Source organism: Haliotis cracherodii, unplaced genomic scaffold (assembly GCF_022045235.1).
Source record: "Haliotis cracherodii isolate W230 unplaced genomic scaffold, xgHalCrac1.p SCAF_32, whole genome shotgun sequence".
NCBI classification, from domain to species: domain Eukaryota; kingdom Metazoa; phylum Mollusca; class Gastropoda; order Lepetellida; family Haliotidae; genus Haliotis; species Haliotis cracherodii.
This window is the reverse complement of record NW_027266289.1, coordinates 901,239-917,197: the sequence shown is the minus strand read 5'-3', so window position 1 is coordinate 917,197 and position 15,959 is coordinate 901,239. Positions and strand designations below refer to the sequence as shown.

Sequence of the window (15,959 nt, the reverse complement as noted above, 5' to 3'; positions counted from 1 at the left end):
TCTGGGATGGGTAACTCATGAGATATATGTGGGAAAAATGATAGATATAGACCTGGGTGTCTGGGATGGGTGGCACATGAGATATATGTGAGTCTACACGATAGATATAGACCTGGTGTCTGGGATGGGTGGCTCATGAGATATTTGTGAGACTACATGGTAGATATAGACGTGTGTGTTGGGGATGGGTGGCTCATGAGATATATATGAGACTACATGATAGATATAGACCTGGGTGTCTGGGATGGGTGGATCATGAGACATTTGTTAGTTTACATAGTAGTAGTAGACGTGGGTGTCGGGGATGGGTGGATCATGAGACATATGTGAGACTACATGGTAGATATAGACCTGGGTGTTGGGGATGGGTGGATCATGAGACATATGTGAGACTACATGGTAGATATAGACCTGGGTGTTGGGGATGGGTGGATCATGAGACATATGTGAGACTACATGGTAGATATAGACCTGGTTGTCTGGGATGGGTGGATCATGAGATATATGTGAGACTACATGGTAGATATAGACCTGGGTGCCTGGGATGGGTGGGTCATGAGATATATGTGGGACCGCATGAGACATATATACGTGGGCGTCTGGGATGGATGGATCATGAGATATATGTGAGACTACATGGTAGATATAGACGTGGGTGTCTGGGATGGGTAGATCATGAGATATATGTGAGTCTACACGATAGATATAGACCTGGTGTCTGGGATTGGTGGCTCATGAGATATTTGTGAGACTACATGGTAGATATAGACCTGGGTGTTGGGGATGGGTGGCTCATGAGATATATATGAGACTACATGATAGATATAGACGTGGGTGTCTGGGATGGGTGGATCATGAGATATATGTGGGACTACATGGTAGATATAGACGTGGGTGTCTGGGATGGGTGGATCATGAGATATATGTGAGACTACATGGTAGATATAGACCTGGGTGTTGGGGATGGATGGATCATGAGATATTTTTGAGACTACATGGTAGATATAGACCTGGGTGTCTGAGATGGATGGATCATGAGATATATGTGAGACTACATGGTAGATATAGACGTGGGTGTCTGGGATGGGTGGATCATGAGATATATGTGAGACTACATGGTAGATATAGACGTGGGTGTTGGGGATGGGTGGATCATGAGATATATGTGAGACTACATGGTAGATATAGACGTGGGTGTCTGTGATGGGTGGCTCATGAGATATATGTGAGACTACTTGGTAGATATAGACGTGGGTGTCTGAGATGGGTGGGTCATGAGATATATATGAGACTACATGGTAGATATAGACCTGGGTGTCGGGGATGGGTGGATCATGAGATATATATGAGACTACATGATAGATATAGACCTGGGTGTCTGGGATGGGTGGATCATGAGACATTTGTTAGTTTACATAGTAGTAGTAGACGTGGGTGTCGGGGATGGGTGGATCATGAGACATATGTGAGACTACATGGTAGATATAGACCTGGGTGTTGGGGATGGGTGGATCATGAGACATATGTGAGACTACATGGTAGATATAGACCTGGTTGTCTGGGATGGGTGGATCATGAGATATATGTGAGACTACATGGTAGATATAGACCTGGGTGCCTGGGATGGGTGGGTCATGAGATATATGTGGGACCGCATGAGACATATATACGTGGGCGTCTGGGATGGATGGATCATGAGATATATGTGAGACTACATGGTAGATATAGACGTGGGTGTCTGGGATGGGTAGATCATGAGATATATGTGAGTCTACACGATAGATATAGACCTGGTGTCTGGGATTGGTGGCTCATGAGATATTTGTGAGACTACATGGTAGATATAGACCTGGGTGTTGGGGATGGGTGGCTCATGAGATATATATGAGACTACATGATAGATATAGACGTGGGTGTCTGGGATGGGTGGATCATGAGATATATGTGGGACTACATGGTAGATATAGACGTGGGTGTCTGGGATGGGTGGATCATGAGATATATGTGAGACTACATGGTAGATATAGACCTGGGTGTTGGGGATGGATGGATCATGAGATATTTGTGAGACTACATGGTAGATATAGACCTGGGTGTCTGAGATGGATGGATCATGAGATATATGTGAGACTACATGGTAGATATAGACGTGGGTGTCTGGGATGGGTGGATCATGAGATATATGTGAGACTACATGGTAGATATAGACGTGGGTGTTGGGGATGGGTGGATCATGAGATATATGTGAGACTACTTGGTAGATATAGACGTGGGTGTCTGAGATGGGTGGGTCATGAGATATATGTGAGACTACATGGTAGATATAGACCTGGGTGTCGGGGATGGGTGGATCATGAGATATATGTGAGACTACATGGTAGATATAGACGTGGGTGTCTGAGATGGGTGGATCATGAGATATATGTGAGACTACATGGTAGATATAGACCTGGTGTCTGAGATGGGTGGATCATGAGATATTTGTGAGACTACATGGTAGATATAGACCTTGGTGTTGGGAATGGGTGGATCATGAGATATATGTGGGACTACATGGTAGATATAGACCTGGGTGTCTTGGATGGGTTGATAATGAGATATATGTGGGACTACATGGCAGATATAGACCTGGGTGTCTTGGATGGGTGGATCATGAGATATATGTGGGACTACATGGTAGATATAGACGTGGGTGTCTGGGATGGAGGGATCATGAGATATATGTGAGACTACATGGAGGATATAGTCGTGGGTGTCACTGATGGGTGGATCATGAGATATATGTGATACTACATGGTAGATATAGACCTGGGTGTCTGATATGGGTAGATCATGAGATATGTGACATATGACATATAGAAATAATTTCTTAATGTGAAGTGTACAACTTTTCTATTTGGACGAGGGGTTGGTCACGTGACCTCGAAACTGACATTCAAAAGTGTAGTAATGACACACTTTTGACGTTCGTACATTTTTCACGAGACTGTATTCTTGACATGATGGACTGGTTCCACATTCCCAGGGAAACCCTGGCTGCATACAGAAACGTTGTTTCTGGTCATCTGGGCCCTTTAATCATGAACACTGCGTTTTAGCATTCATTGAGAAAAGTAGGTGAGTTTGACTGCAGGATCCTCGCTACGACCCATCCTGGTCTGACACTTGTTCATTTACGTTTATCGTGTCGCCCATTTTAACGTCTTGTACCTGATGTATCTGTATTACGACGCGCTGTCAATCTGGCTGAGGTAGTTCTCAACAGACATTTCTCTACTTATGATGTTGTCATTTGAATATATTTCTTGGAAACTAACTACAAAGATGTCACTTAAGAACACGTCGAACATACATATGCTCCTGTCACTTCATTCCGCGATACAGCTGACTGTTGGGTGGGTGTCAGTGTAAACATGAAGTCACACATACTAAATACAATTGTGTATCGATCTACATCTTTCGAGGTAGAAAGAGGGAAATAAATTGACTTGTACTTTGTGTGAGTTCATTGGAGTATGAACCTTCATAAGGTGAGGCCCAAACAGTTTCACACAAAGTGAAGTCAATTCTCAAGTTACTTACGTACATCGTTAATGATAAAGGGGTTGGCGGCAGATTAATTAATGTCAAAAAAGAAATCTTCCTAATATATTTTTTCTTGAATGGTGGTAATACTCTCCGCACGACACTATTGTGATAACTGGGATTATCCGCCATGTTTGCTGTTATGAAGCTACATGTGCACACAGGAAGTACTTATATGGAGCAGCTGTATCCCCGGGCAGGCATTTTGCCAAACACTTGAGTCGGGCCTAGGTCGGTGTATCAGGCGTTTTCTAACTGCGGGCCACAGTCGCTTATGCACAACAAAGATGTCGGGAGTTATATTCATCAGTCTTGTTTTGCTGTGTGGTGTCAGAGATGTACATTCTGATACCAACTTGGCAGCCTTATCTAAAAAACTAAACATGCTGGACAGAACGCTCAAGGCGTGGAAAGGCACAGTTGTTGATTTGGGGACTGAAATGAGTTACAACGTTGACTTTCTGGAGTCATCACTGAAAGAGGAACTGACTAACACGCTCATCCCTGCCTTGATAAAGCCTCTAGTGCTAAGGGTGAGTACAGGCAATCACACACGTTACACGTTCACCTATATCAGAGCCTGGTATTTTTAATCAGAACCAGTCTATTTGATAAGCAAGGAACCTACCACAAGGTGCTCTATGAATCTTCATGAGCCTGTGTGTATTTGTTATCTATCACCTGTTGTTGTCAATGTGAACCTGCTGCTTATCACACCATGGTCCACTTGCACACAGCGATCTTAGCGCTAAGATGATCTTAACTCCCATACTTTAACATAGGCTTACAATAGTCGTAGCGCTAAGATCGCTTTGTGCAAGTGGGCCCTGGTCATGCATATATGTCTCTCATCGCTTGGTTGTTGTCGCTTCAGCTTGATAACGGTGTTAGAATATACATTGAAACGTCGCTATATCCAATAAACCAGAAGTTGTTATCCATAAATTTGTTCGTTTTCCATCGTAGAAAAATGGATGCTAATGAATTTTAATTAAGGTAGTGCGTATTACAATGGAGCCATGACTCACACCGACAGGAATGCTTGTAGTAGCAATGCATATAGCGTTGATGTAATAAAGCAAAGAAGTTATCGACTGTTTCGAAAGCATGTTTCGAAAGCAGCAGGTAGCCTGGCTTAATTCCATTTACTCAACAGGCTATTCAACAGACACACAACAGGCTATTTAGCCTAGCAATTACATGCCTTAAGATCATGCTGTTCTAATTTTCATTGGAAACCATGGAAAATAAAGAGTTAGCCGTATATACGGCATTAACACAATTAATTTACTCTCCAAAAAAAGAAATGCATAGGTGAACTATAAATGATGAATTAAGTTCATGTAAATTGAAACTATGAAATTATTGTTTTCCACGGCAAGTCAACCAACCACCCAAACAGACCACCTGATGAAACATTAACCCTAAACAGGCCATTTTTCAAATGCATGAAAATTTCAAGTGGAAAAGGATCACAAAGCGTGATGCACATGAAAATTGGGGAAGTTCTGCTTCAAGATGAGAGGTGTAAAAGGATGACACCATAGAACCTAACATTCGCCTTTTTGTGTTTTTCCAAGTCATTTGATATTCGATTGTGTGCCCTTAAACATCTAGAAGCGGAACACTCATCCGTTGCACGTCATTTTAACGTTCACCACAGTTCCGTTTTATGGCAACTTGGATCATCCCGCGAGGGTCCGTCTGCGGTGCAGGATCATTATATCCATGTCATTAACATTTGGTTTACTGAGCATGTAAACATAGGGTTTACTGGGCATGTCAACATTGTATTTACTGGGCATGTCAACATAGGGTTTACTGGGCATGTCAGCATAGGGTTTACTGGGCATGTCAGCATAGGGTTTACTGGGCATGTCACCATAGGGTTTACAGGACATGTCAACATAGGGTTTACTGGACATGTCAGCATAGGGTTTACAGGACATGTCAACATAGGGTTCACTGGGCATGTCAACAAAGGGTTTACTGGGCATGTCAACATAGGGTTTACTGGGCATGTCAGCATAGGGCTGACTGGGCATGTCAGCATAGGGTTTACAGGACATGTCAACCTATGGTTTACAGGACATGTCAACATCGGGTTTACAGGGCATGTCAACATCGGGTTTACAGGATATGTCAGCATAGGGTTTACTTCGCATGTCAACATAGGGCTTACTGGGCATGTCAACATAGGGTTTACTGGGCATGTCAGCATAGGGCTTACTGGGCATATCAGCATAGGGTTTACTGGGCATGTCAACATAGGGCTTACTGGGCAAGTCAACATAGGGTTTACTGGGCATGTCAACATAGGGCTTACTGGGCATGTCAACATAGGTTTTACTGGGCATGTCAGCATAGGGCTGACTGGGCATGTCAGCATAGGGTTTACTGGGTATGTCAGTATAGGTTTTACTGGGCATGTCAACATAGGGCTTACTGGGCATGTCAACATAGGGTTTACTGGGCATGTCAACATAGGGTTTACTGGGCAAGTCAACATAAGGTTTACTGGGCATGTCAACATAGGGCTTACTGGGCATGTCAACACAGGGTTTACAGGACATGTCAACATCGGGTTTACAGGACATGTCAACATCGGGTTTACTGGGCATGTCAACATAGGGTTTACAGGGCATGTCAACATAGGGTTTACTGGGCATGTCAACATAGGGTTTACTGGGCATGTCAACATAGGTTTTACTGGGCATGTCAGCATAGGGCTGACTGGGCATGTCAGCATAGGGCTGACTGGGCATGTCAGCATAGGGTTTACAGGACATGTCAGCATAGGGTTTACTGGGCATGTCAGCATAGGGTTTACAGGACATGTCAGCATAGGGTTTACAGGACATGTCAACATAGGGTTTACTGGGCATGTCAGCATAGGGTTTACAGGACATGTCAGCATAGGGTTTACAGGACATGTCAGCATAGGGTTTACAGGACATGTCAACATAGGGTTTACTGGGCATGTCAGCATAGGGTTTACATGACATGTCAACATAGGGTTTACAGGACATGTCAGCATAGGGTTTACAGGACATGTCAACATAGGGTTTACTGGGCATGTCAGCATAGGGTTTACAGGACATGTCAGCATAGGGTTTACAGGACATTTCAACATATGGTTTACAGGACATGTCAACATAGTGTTTACTGGGCATGTCAGCATAGGGTTTACAGGACATGTCAACATTGGGTTTACTGGGAATGTCAACATCGGGTTTAGTGGGCATATCAACATTGGGTTTACAGGACATGTCAACATCGGGTTTACTGGGCATGTCAACATAGGGTTTACTGGGCATGTCAACATAGGGTTTACTGGGCATGTCAACATCGGGTTTACTGGGAATATCAACATCGGGTTTACTGGGCATGTCAACATAGGGTTTACTGGACATGTCAACATCGGGTTTACTGGGCATGTCAACATAGGGTTTACTGGGCATGTCAACATAGGGTTTACTGGGCATGTCAACATCGGGTTTACAGGACAAGTCAACATCGGGTTTACTGGGCATGTCAACATAGGGTTTACTGGGCATGTCAACATAGGGTTTACAGGACATGTCAGCAAAGGGTTTACAGGACATGTCAACATAGGGTTTACTGGGCATGTCAACATAGGGTTTACTGGGCATGTCAACATAGGGTTTACTGGGCATGTCAGCATAGGGCTGACTGGGCATGTCAGCATAGGGCTGACTGGGCATGTCAGCATAGGGTTTACAGGACATGTCAACATAGGGTTTACAGGACATGTCACCATAGGGCAGACTGGGCATGTCAGCATATGGTTTACAGGACATGTCAACATAGGGTTTACTGGGCATGTCAGCATAGGGTTTACAGGACATGTCAGCATAGGGTTTACAGGACATGTCAACATATGGTTTACAGGACATGTCAACATAGGGTTTACTGGGCATGTCAGCATAGGGTTTACAGGACATGTCAACATTGGGTTTACTGGGAATGTCAACATCGGGTTTAGTGGGCATATCAACATTGGGTTTACAGGACATGTCAACATATGGTTTACAGGACATGTCAACATATGGTTTACAGGACATGTCAACATAGGGTTTACTTGGCATGTCAACATAGGGTTTACTGGGCATGTCAACATTGGGTTTACAGGACATGTCAACATATCGTTTACAGGACATGTGAACATCGGGTTTACTGGGCATGTCAACATAGGCCAGGGTTTACTTGGCATGACAGCATAGGTTTTACTGGGCATGTCAACATAGGGTTTACTGGGCATGTCAGCATAGGGTTTACAGGACATGTCAACATATGGTTTACAGGACATGTCAACATCGGGTTTACTTGGCATGTCAACATTGGGTTTACTTGGTATGTCAGTATAGGTTTTACTGGGTATGTCAACATAGGGTTTACTGGGCATGTCAACATAGGGCTTAATGGTTATGTCAACATTGGGTTTACTGGGAATGTCAACATAGGGTTTACTGGGCATGTCAGCATTGGGTTTACTGGGCATGTCAATATAGGGTTTACAGGACATGTCAACATAGGGTTTATTCTGCATATTGAAATAGGGTTTACTGGGCATATGAATACAGGGTTTACTGGGCATGTCAACATAGGGTTTACAGGGCATGTCAACATAGGGTTTATTGTTCATATCGATATAGGATTTACTCGGCATGTCAACATAGGGTGTTCAGGGCATGTAAACATAGGGTTTACCAGGCATGACAAATCAACAGACGATTTACAGGACATGTCGACGTGGGATTTGCTGAGCATGTCAACATAGGGTTTACTGGGCATGTCGACATAGGACTTGCTGAGCATGTCAACATAGGGTTTACTGGTCATGTCAACATAGGATTTGCTACGCATGTCGACATAGGATTTGCTGGGCATGTCAACATAGGGTTTACTGGCTCACATTCAATTTGTTCCCTGTCTGCACCGGCCATATCGATCAATACAATAATGTGTGTTTTAACATAACCACTGTTTAGTGTCGATTCCAGATTAGAACAATAAGTTAAACCAGAAATGTGTACGCAAAAGAACTCAAAGTGAAGCCAGCAAATAACAAAGAAATGTACCATTCACAATTTATACAGGACAAAATACTAGGTTAACAAATCTATAAAAATATACTGCAAAATAATTAATACAATACACAATATGGTGGTAGTACAAAATTCAATGGCAGTACATTTACAATGGCAGTACAAAATATCAAATTAATAGCAATTGTAATAGCAATAAAGTCAGAGATAATAATATTCACAGCAACAATGGTCAAGCTTCCAAAATAGGCAGAGGTTGAATATCTTCACACAGCCGATGGACGTGGTGTAATGTGAGATGAGAGAGGCATGTTATTTCCCACTTATACACTCTATATATACACCTGGAACTTAATTAAGCGCCACCCATATTTATATCAATGAGTCACCTTGTTGCAACCTACCGAAAAATTCCTTTTACATACGTGTGTCTAGTGTTGTTCACTACTTAAAAGGGACACTAATCACAGAGAAAACATGAGTTTGAAGCATACTGATGGATTTTATTTTCAAATGGTGACATTTTAGAAAAATACGTAATTTGCGCAAAAACCAAAGTGAAAATTACTTTTGCCACGCAATGGTTACTGAAATGGTTGCCTCAAATTTGAATCAGTGAAATTCTGGAACAATGTCTAAAGAAGCCCAAAACACAGTTTATGTCAATATTTGGTGTATCCTCCTTGTGCACGAGTGACGTCAGCCAAACGCTTCCTCATTCCCTGAATCAAACTTTGAACTTGGCGTTGAGGTATTCTAGCCCACTCCTCATGCAAAGCAGAATCGAGTTCACATACATTTTGGACAGGTGGGTCTCTTTCTCGAACTTGACGGCCTGAAATGTCCCAAAGATGCTCTGTGGGATTGAGATCAGGACTTTGTGCTGGCCAAGGAAATTCCTCAATCGCATTCTGACGTAAACATTCGCGGACAGCACGTGATCTGTGAGGTCGGGCGTTGTCATCCATGAATATCGGTCTTGTTGCCAATGGATGGTTATCAAAATGGGGAATAACTGCCGTCTCCAAGATGTCATGCTGATATCGAGGTCCGTTAAGAGTGCCATGCACACTGATCAAGTCCAGTTTACATGAGAAAGATACACAACCCCTCACCATTACGCACCCACCACCAAAAGGAATGGTTTCAAGGATGTTGCGTTCGGCCATGGCTGTCTTCGGCTGCCTCCAGACACGTGTACGCCCGTCCACCATGTGCAAAAGGAACCGGCTTTCATCGGAAAAATGAACTCTCCTCCATGTTTGAATGTTCCAGTTCTGACGTTGGGTTGACCACGCCAAACGAGCTCGTCTGTGTTCCTGTGTTAGCAGTGGACGTTTGATTGGTCTTCTGGCTCCATACCCCGCTGCCTTCAAACGATTTCGGACGGTTCTGGTTGAAATTGCTCGGCCACCTAGCCACTGTGATCTTAAAACTGTAGCGGTGTCAAGCGGACGTCGCCTAACAAGCCGTGATAACGCTGCATCTTCCCGCCTGGATGTCTTTCGAGGCTGACCTGGCCGTGGTCTATCCTTAACTTCATTTGCTGCACGGTATTTTTGCACTAATCTTGCAATTACGGAATGGTGACGTCCAAGTTGCCGTCCAATTTCCCTTAAAGACAATCCGCATTATTCATTCCAATAACCTGCCATCTTAATGCTTCTGTCCAACCAGACTGTGTACCTGAAATGAAACTTACTAGACAACTTACAAACAAAGAAAAAAAACAAAGAAGGAAAGAAGCAAAGGCCCTTAAACATGTTGAGGAGCCTTTGTCATTAAATGTTCCTCTGGAGGTTCATAACACCTTTGAATCTCTAGATATGGAGGTCACTCCATCGCTCCCAATACAGCGTAGAGGACCTTCCCCCCGCTCACGATCTCCAATTGAGCCTCCATGAGTTGCTCTTTTAATTTAATACAATGGAATTGTAGAGGATTTCGGAACAATTCTAATGATCTTCAGCTATTAATTCAAGATTTCAAGCCATCCGCCTTTTGTCTACAGGAAACCTTCCTCAAAACTACTGATAATTTTGATTTAAGACAGTACGATTCTTACCATAGCTTTTCTCCACCAGGGGATAAGGTAACTGGAGGATCTTCTGTTTTGGTGAGGCAGGGCATAATTCACAGTCCTGTTGCTCTCCATACCCCTCTTCAGGCTGTTGCAGTACGTATAACATTGAATATTGTTTTTACTTTGTGTTCTTTATACATTCCACCATCTTATTCTCTGCGACAGTCCGATCTTCAGGCACTTTATGACCAACTCCCTAAGCCCTGTGTTATCATGGGAGATTTGAATGGCCATAACCCACTTTGGGGTAGTAATGACAGCAATTCAAAAGGTAAATTATTGGAGGATTTTGTCATTAATAACGACTTATGTATTTTCAATGATGGTTCTGAAACGTATCTCCATCCTGCAACTGGAACCTATTCTTGTCTGGACTTGTCAGTTGTCGATTCTGATTTACTAAGTGAATTTGAATGGTCAGTCCACGATGACCTTTGTGGAAGTGACCATTTTCCTACTGTCTTAAAATCTGTGTCACCTTCTGATGTACCTCCGTCATCGAGATGGAATTTTACTAAGGCCAACTGGGCTTCATATGAAATACTTTGTACTACCACACTAAAACCTGAAATGTTTCTCAATGTTCCTGACCCTATCCAACTTTTCTCTGACGAACTGAATAAAATAGCTGAAGAATGTATCCTGAAGTCCTCCGCAAATCCTCACATTCGAAAACCATGGTTTACCAACGACTGCAAACAAGCAAGGAAGGCAAGGAAAAAGGCTGAAAAGTACTTCCGACGCCATCCTATGGTCCATAATCTAAATCAATTCAAAATTGTCAATGCTAAAACCAGGCGTACTTTTAAACAAAACAAACGCCAATCTTGGCAAACTTATGTGTCCAAAATAAATTCACGCACGCCGATGTCCAAGGTGTGGAACATGATTCAGAAAATTAAAGGTAAGGGTAATAAATCAAGCATACATCATCTTAAAAATGGCGATCAGTTATTAACTGATAAATCAGATATTGCAAATAAACTGGGTGAAACTCTAGCTGAGCATTCCTCCTCGTCTAACTATGTACCTATATTTCAAAAATATAAAAAGCAGCAGGAAAAGAAACCTATTAATTTTAATTCAGATAACGGGGAAGATTATAATGAAGTCTTTTCTATTCATGAGCTCCTTACTGCCCTTGGGCAAGCTCATGATACTGCTTCAGGGGCTGATAACATACATTATCAACTCCTGAAACATTTACCAGAATCATGTTTGGAAACCTTACTTTTCATATTTGATGATATATGGACATCCGGAAAATTTCCTTCTTCGTGGCGTGATGCCATTGTTGTTCCTATACCGAAACCTGGACGGGATCATACCGATCCATTAAATTATAGACCAATTTCATTGACTAGTTGCGTTTGCAAAACCATGGAACGCATGGTCAATAATAGATTAACATGGTACTTAGAATCCAATAATTTAATTACAAATATTCAATGTGGATTCCGTAAAAATCGTAGTACCATTGATCATTTAGTTAGATTGGAGTCATTCGTTAAGAATGCCATTGTTAACAAACAGCATGCAGTGTCTATCTTTTTCGATCTGGAAAAAGCATATGACACTACATGGAAGCATGGCATTTTAAAAGATTTACATGACTTTGGATTGCGAGGCCGTTTGCCTCAATTTATATCCAAGTTTTTAACTGACAGACAATTTCAGGTCCGCGTGGGTTCTACCCTGTCTGATCATTATAATCAGGATCAGGGTGTCCCACAAGGCAGTATTTTGTCTGTCACACTGTTTAGTATAAAAATCAATAGCCTGTCTAAGGTTTTAAACGATTCCATTGATGGATCTTTATTCGTGGATGATTTTAATATTTCCTGTCGTGGTAAAAATATGAATACTATTGAAAGGCAACTACAATTATGCCTAAACAAAATCCAAAAGTGGTCATTAGAAAATGGATTTAGATTTTCAAAATCTAAAACTAATTGTATACATTTTTGTAGACAGTACAAGCCTCACAAGGACCCAGATCTAGTTTTAGATGGCACTCCTATTAAAGTTGTAAAGGAGGCCAAGTTCTTAGGCATTATTTTTGACCATCATTTAACCTTTTTGCCTCATATCAAGTATTTAAAGACTAAATGCCTGAAGGCACTTGACCTGTTGAAAGTTGTCTCCAACGCAAAGTGGGGAGGGGATCAGAAAACTCTCCTTCAACTATACAGAGCTCTCATACGCTCCAAACTGGATTATGGCTCCATCATTTATGGTGGAGCTTGCAAAAGTAACTTAAAACTGCTTGATTCTATCCACCATCAAGGACTCAGGATTTGCCTGGGTGCCTTCCGCACATCTCCTATATCTAGTCTTTATGTTGAAGCTGATGAGCCATCCCTTAAAGACCGCCGCCTAAAATTATCTTTACAGTACATCACGAAACTATATTCAAATCAATCAAATCCTGCATATGACTGCGTTTTTCATCCTCATCATGTAGACCTCTATCATAAGAAACCGTCGCTTGTTCCACCCCTCGGAGTAAGAATACAACCTGACATTTCTGCTGCAAATATTGATCTCACAATCATATCTCCGACTCAACTACTCTCGTCTCCTCAGTGGCAACTAGTAAAGCCACAGGTAGATCTTTCATTAACGGCACTAAAGAAATCAGACACCAATCAACTCATGTATCAGCAAGAGTATAATCAATTAAGAAGTGCATACAATACTTACAAGTCTATATTTACAGATGGATCCAAGGATGGTGACGCAGTTGCTTGCGCCACCGTCCTTGGATCCAGAACCATATCATCCAGATTACCAAATGAAAGTTCCATTTTTACAGCAGAATCGCAGGCAATATTAACAGCTCTCAAATATATAAATACTCAGTCCAAACATAATAACTTCATCATATTTTCTGATTCCCTTTCTTGTCTTCAAGCCATTAAGAATATTTCATATGAACATCCACTTTTACACGAAATTATAGAATTATTTAATGATCTTGCTACTGGCCAATATGACATCGTCTTTTGTTGGTTACCAAGCCATGTTGGTATCATTGGTAACACAATGGCTGATGCTGCTGCAAAGGCAGCACTCAACAAATCTGTGACACCACTTCTTATTCCATACACTGATTATAAACCCGTGATTAGATCTTACATCCGTGATCTAATGCAAAAGAAGTGGGACACCCAAGTAGGTATCAATAAATTACATGAAATTAAACCAACTATCGGTTACACCTACTTGGGCTGTCAGTCCAGATTTGAAGAGGTCATAATGCGACGATGTCGTATTGGCCACAGCAGATATACACATGAGCATATATTAAAAGGTGAGGATCCTCCGTTTTGTGTCCCTTGTGATGAAAGAATCACGGTCAAGCATGTCCTGCTTGACTGCATTGATTTTTCCATCACAAGGGATAAATATTATAGTGTCAAAACAGTCAAGGACCTTTTTAGTCAAGTTAATTCTCATTTAGTATTGCACTTTTTAAAGGAAATTGATTTAATCCATAAATTTTGATGTACGTAATATGTTTTTATATATTGGTAGTGCTAATATATAACTTAGATTGTTAGTGGCTGTACCCTCGAAGGGGGTTGAAGTAGCGTAAAATTATTGTCCCCCTAAGAGGGTATGTCAGTCCCACATCATTCAATGTATTGTTATGCATACCAGAATTTTAGAACGTAGTATTTTTGTCATTTTAATCTAAGGCTTAACTGGTAACCTATCGCCAGTGACTGAAGGGATGATATAAATCCAGCCAGGGCCCGTGCAGGAAGCAAAGGCACTGTAAGTCCCCATGGTCCCTGGTATGGTGATCTCCCTTTAGTTACTGACGATCTCTAGCCCATTTTTATATTGTGTTGTTAATTCTTTCTGCTTTTATATGTTCCTCAACTAGTTTTAATACACTCTGTGATATTCTAGTTATTGTACTGTCCTTTGCTGACAGTTTTTTTATAAAGTATATATACTTATATGTTATTAATGTATTAATTCTCGTCACGATATGGCTGAAATATTGCCGATGTGACGTTAAATATTAACTCACTCACTCACTCACTTAATGCTTCTGACAGCCTACGACGTGGCATGGTGGTGTTTTACAACGATCAGACAGTCTTTGTCAAGAAATGTTTACTTTTCAAGGTGTGCAAAGGTAAAAACCCGTACTTGATTTTAGAAATTTCAAGGGTATTGTGCTTCACGTGCAGTGCATGTACCAGCAATCGCGTTGATCGTGGCATTGTCAGTGTGATGGTGTGGGGAAAGGGCCATATTGTCTAATAAATAATCGTTGTTTGTTTATTTTCGGTATTGATAATTCTGTGTCATATTTAGTTCGGTGGTGTTTAATTAAGTTCCAGGTGTATACCTTATAGAAATTTCCGTACCATTTCGTGTTCGTCTATAGCTGTTCTAGAAGATTCCAGATTGTACTTGAACCCAAAAGCATCAACATACAGTAACTTCCACACCACTGCTTACATCATCTTGAAATACATTCCTGACAACGGATTATTATTAAAACACAATGTAATAATTAAATTTTCGTTGTGTTCATGGAAATTCCTGCATTCTGATTAGCTGAATTGGTCACGTGTTATTGCATTCATTTCCCAATGAATGTAAAAAATTAAGACACGCCCACCGCGGCGCACTATTTTTATTACTTCAGAATGTCGGGGAATCCCAATATTACAGTCGAGGGAATTCCCTTTCTGCTCACATGTATCGTCATGCACAGGACATTTAGCGACTTTCATGCATATTCATTGTCCAAACTACCTTTTGAAACCGAAGGCCGAGAATGAATGAAACAGCAAACGTGCAGGCTCGCTCGCCTGTTTTTTTCCCGCTCGCCCCGGTTCAACTTTCATGTCTTCGGGTTTCATTTATAACTAGCATTTCTCCAACTGTGATTTACCGTAATCAGGGAAGTAATGTTTGAATCACGCAGTAAATGACCATGTTATTTGAAACTGCCGCCTTCTCTCGGACATATTTCTTCCGGTTCGTTACAGTCTGACTGTTGCAGTTCTTTTCGCCTCTTGCCTTAATTGACAGGTCAAATGAACATTGTTTTAATCCCACTCTCCGTTGATTGGCTACTGACTGTGTAGGCGCGTCAAGTTATGTGCATAAATTAAACAATCACCTGATTCATGTCACGCCACTGTATGTATTCCTACACCTGGAATGTTTATCAATGTCGTCATTTTTGTCTGTTT

At 41.6% G+C, this 15,959-nt stretch overlaps 1 protein-coding gene across 1 annotated transcript in view; it reads left to right on the top strand.

Annotated features, from left to right (window-relative positions):
• The first annotated feature begins 3,817 nt into the window (after positions 1–3,817).
• LOC139477204 (putative ankyrin-containing lipoprotein Lxx09580) overlaps positions 3,818–15,959 on the top strand; it is a 33,751-nt gene continuing 21,609 nt past the window's right edge. Inside the window, exon 1 of the mRNA XM_071259763.1 lies at positions 3,818–4,118. Within this exon, the coding sequence (XP_071115864.1) occupies positions 3,873–4,118 (246 nt within the window). The 5' untranslated portion in view covers positions 3,818–3,872. The remainder of the gene's footprint in view (positions 4,119–15,959) is intronic.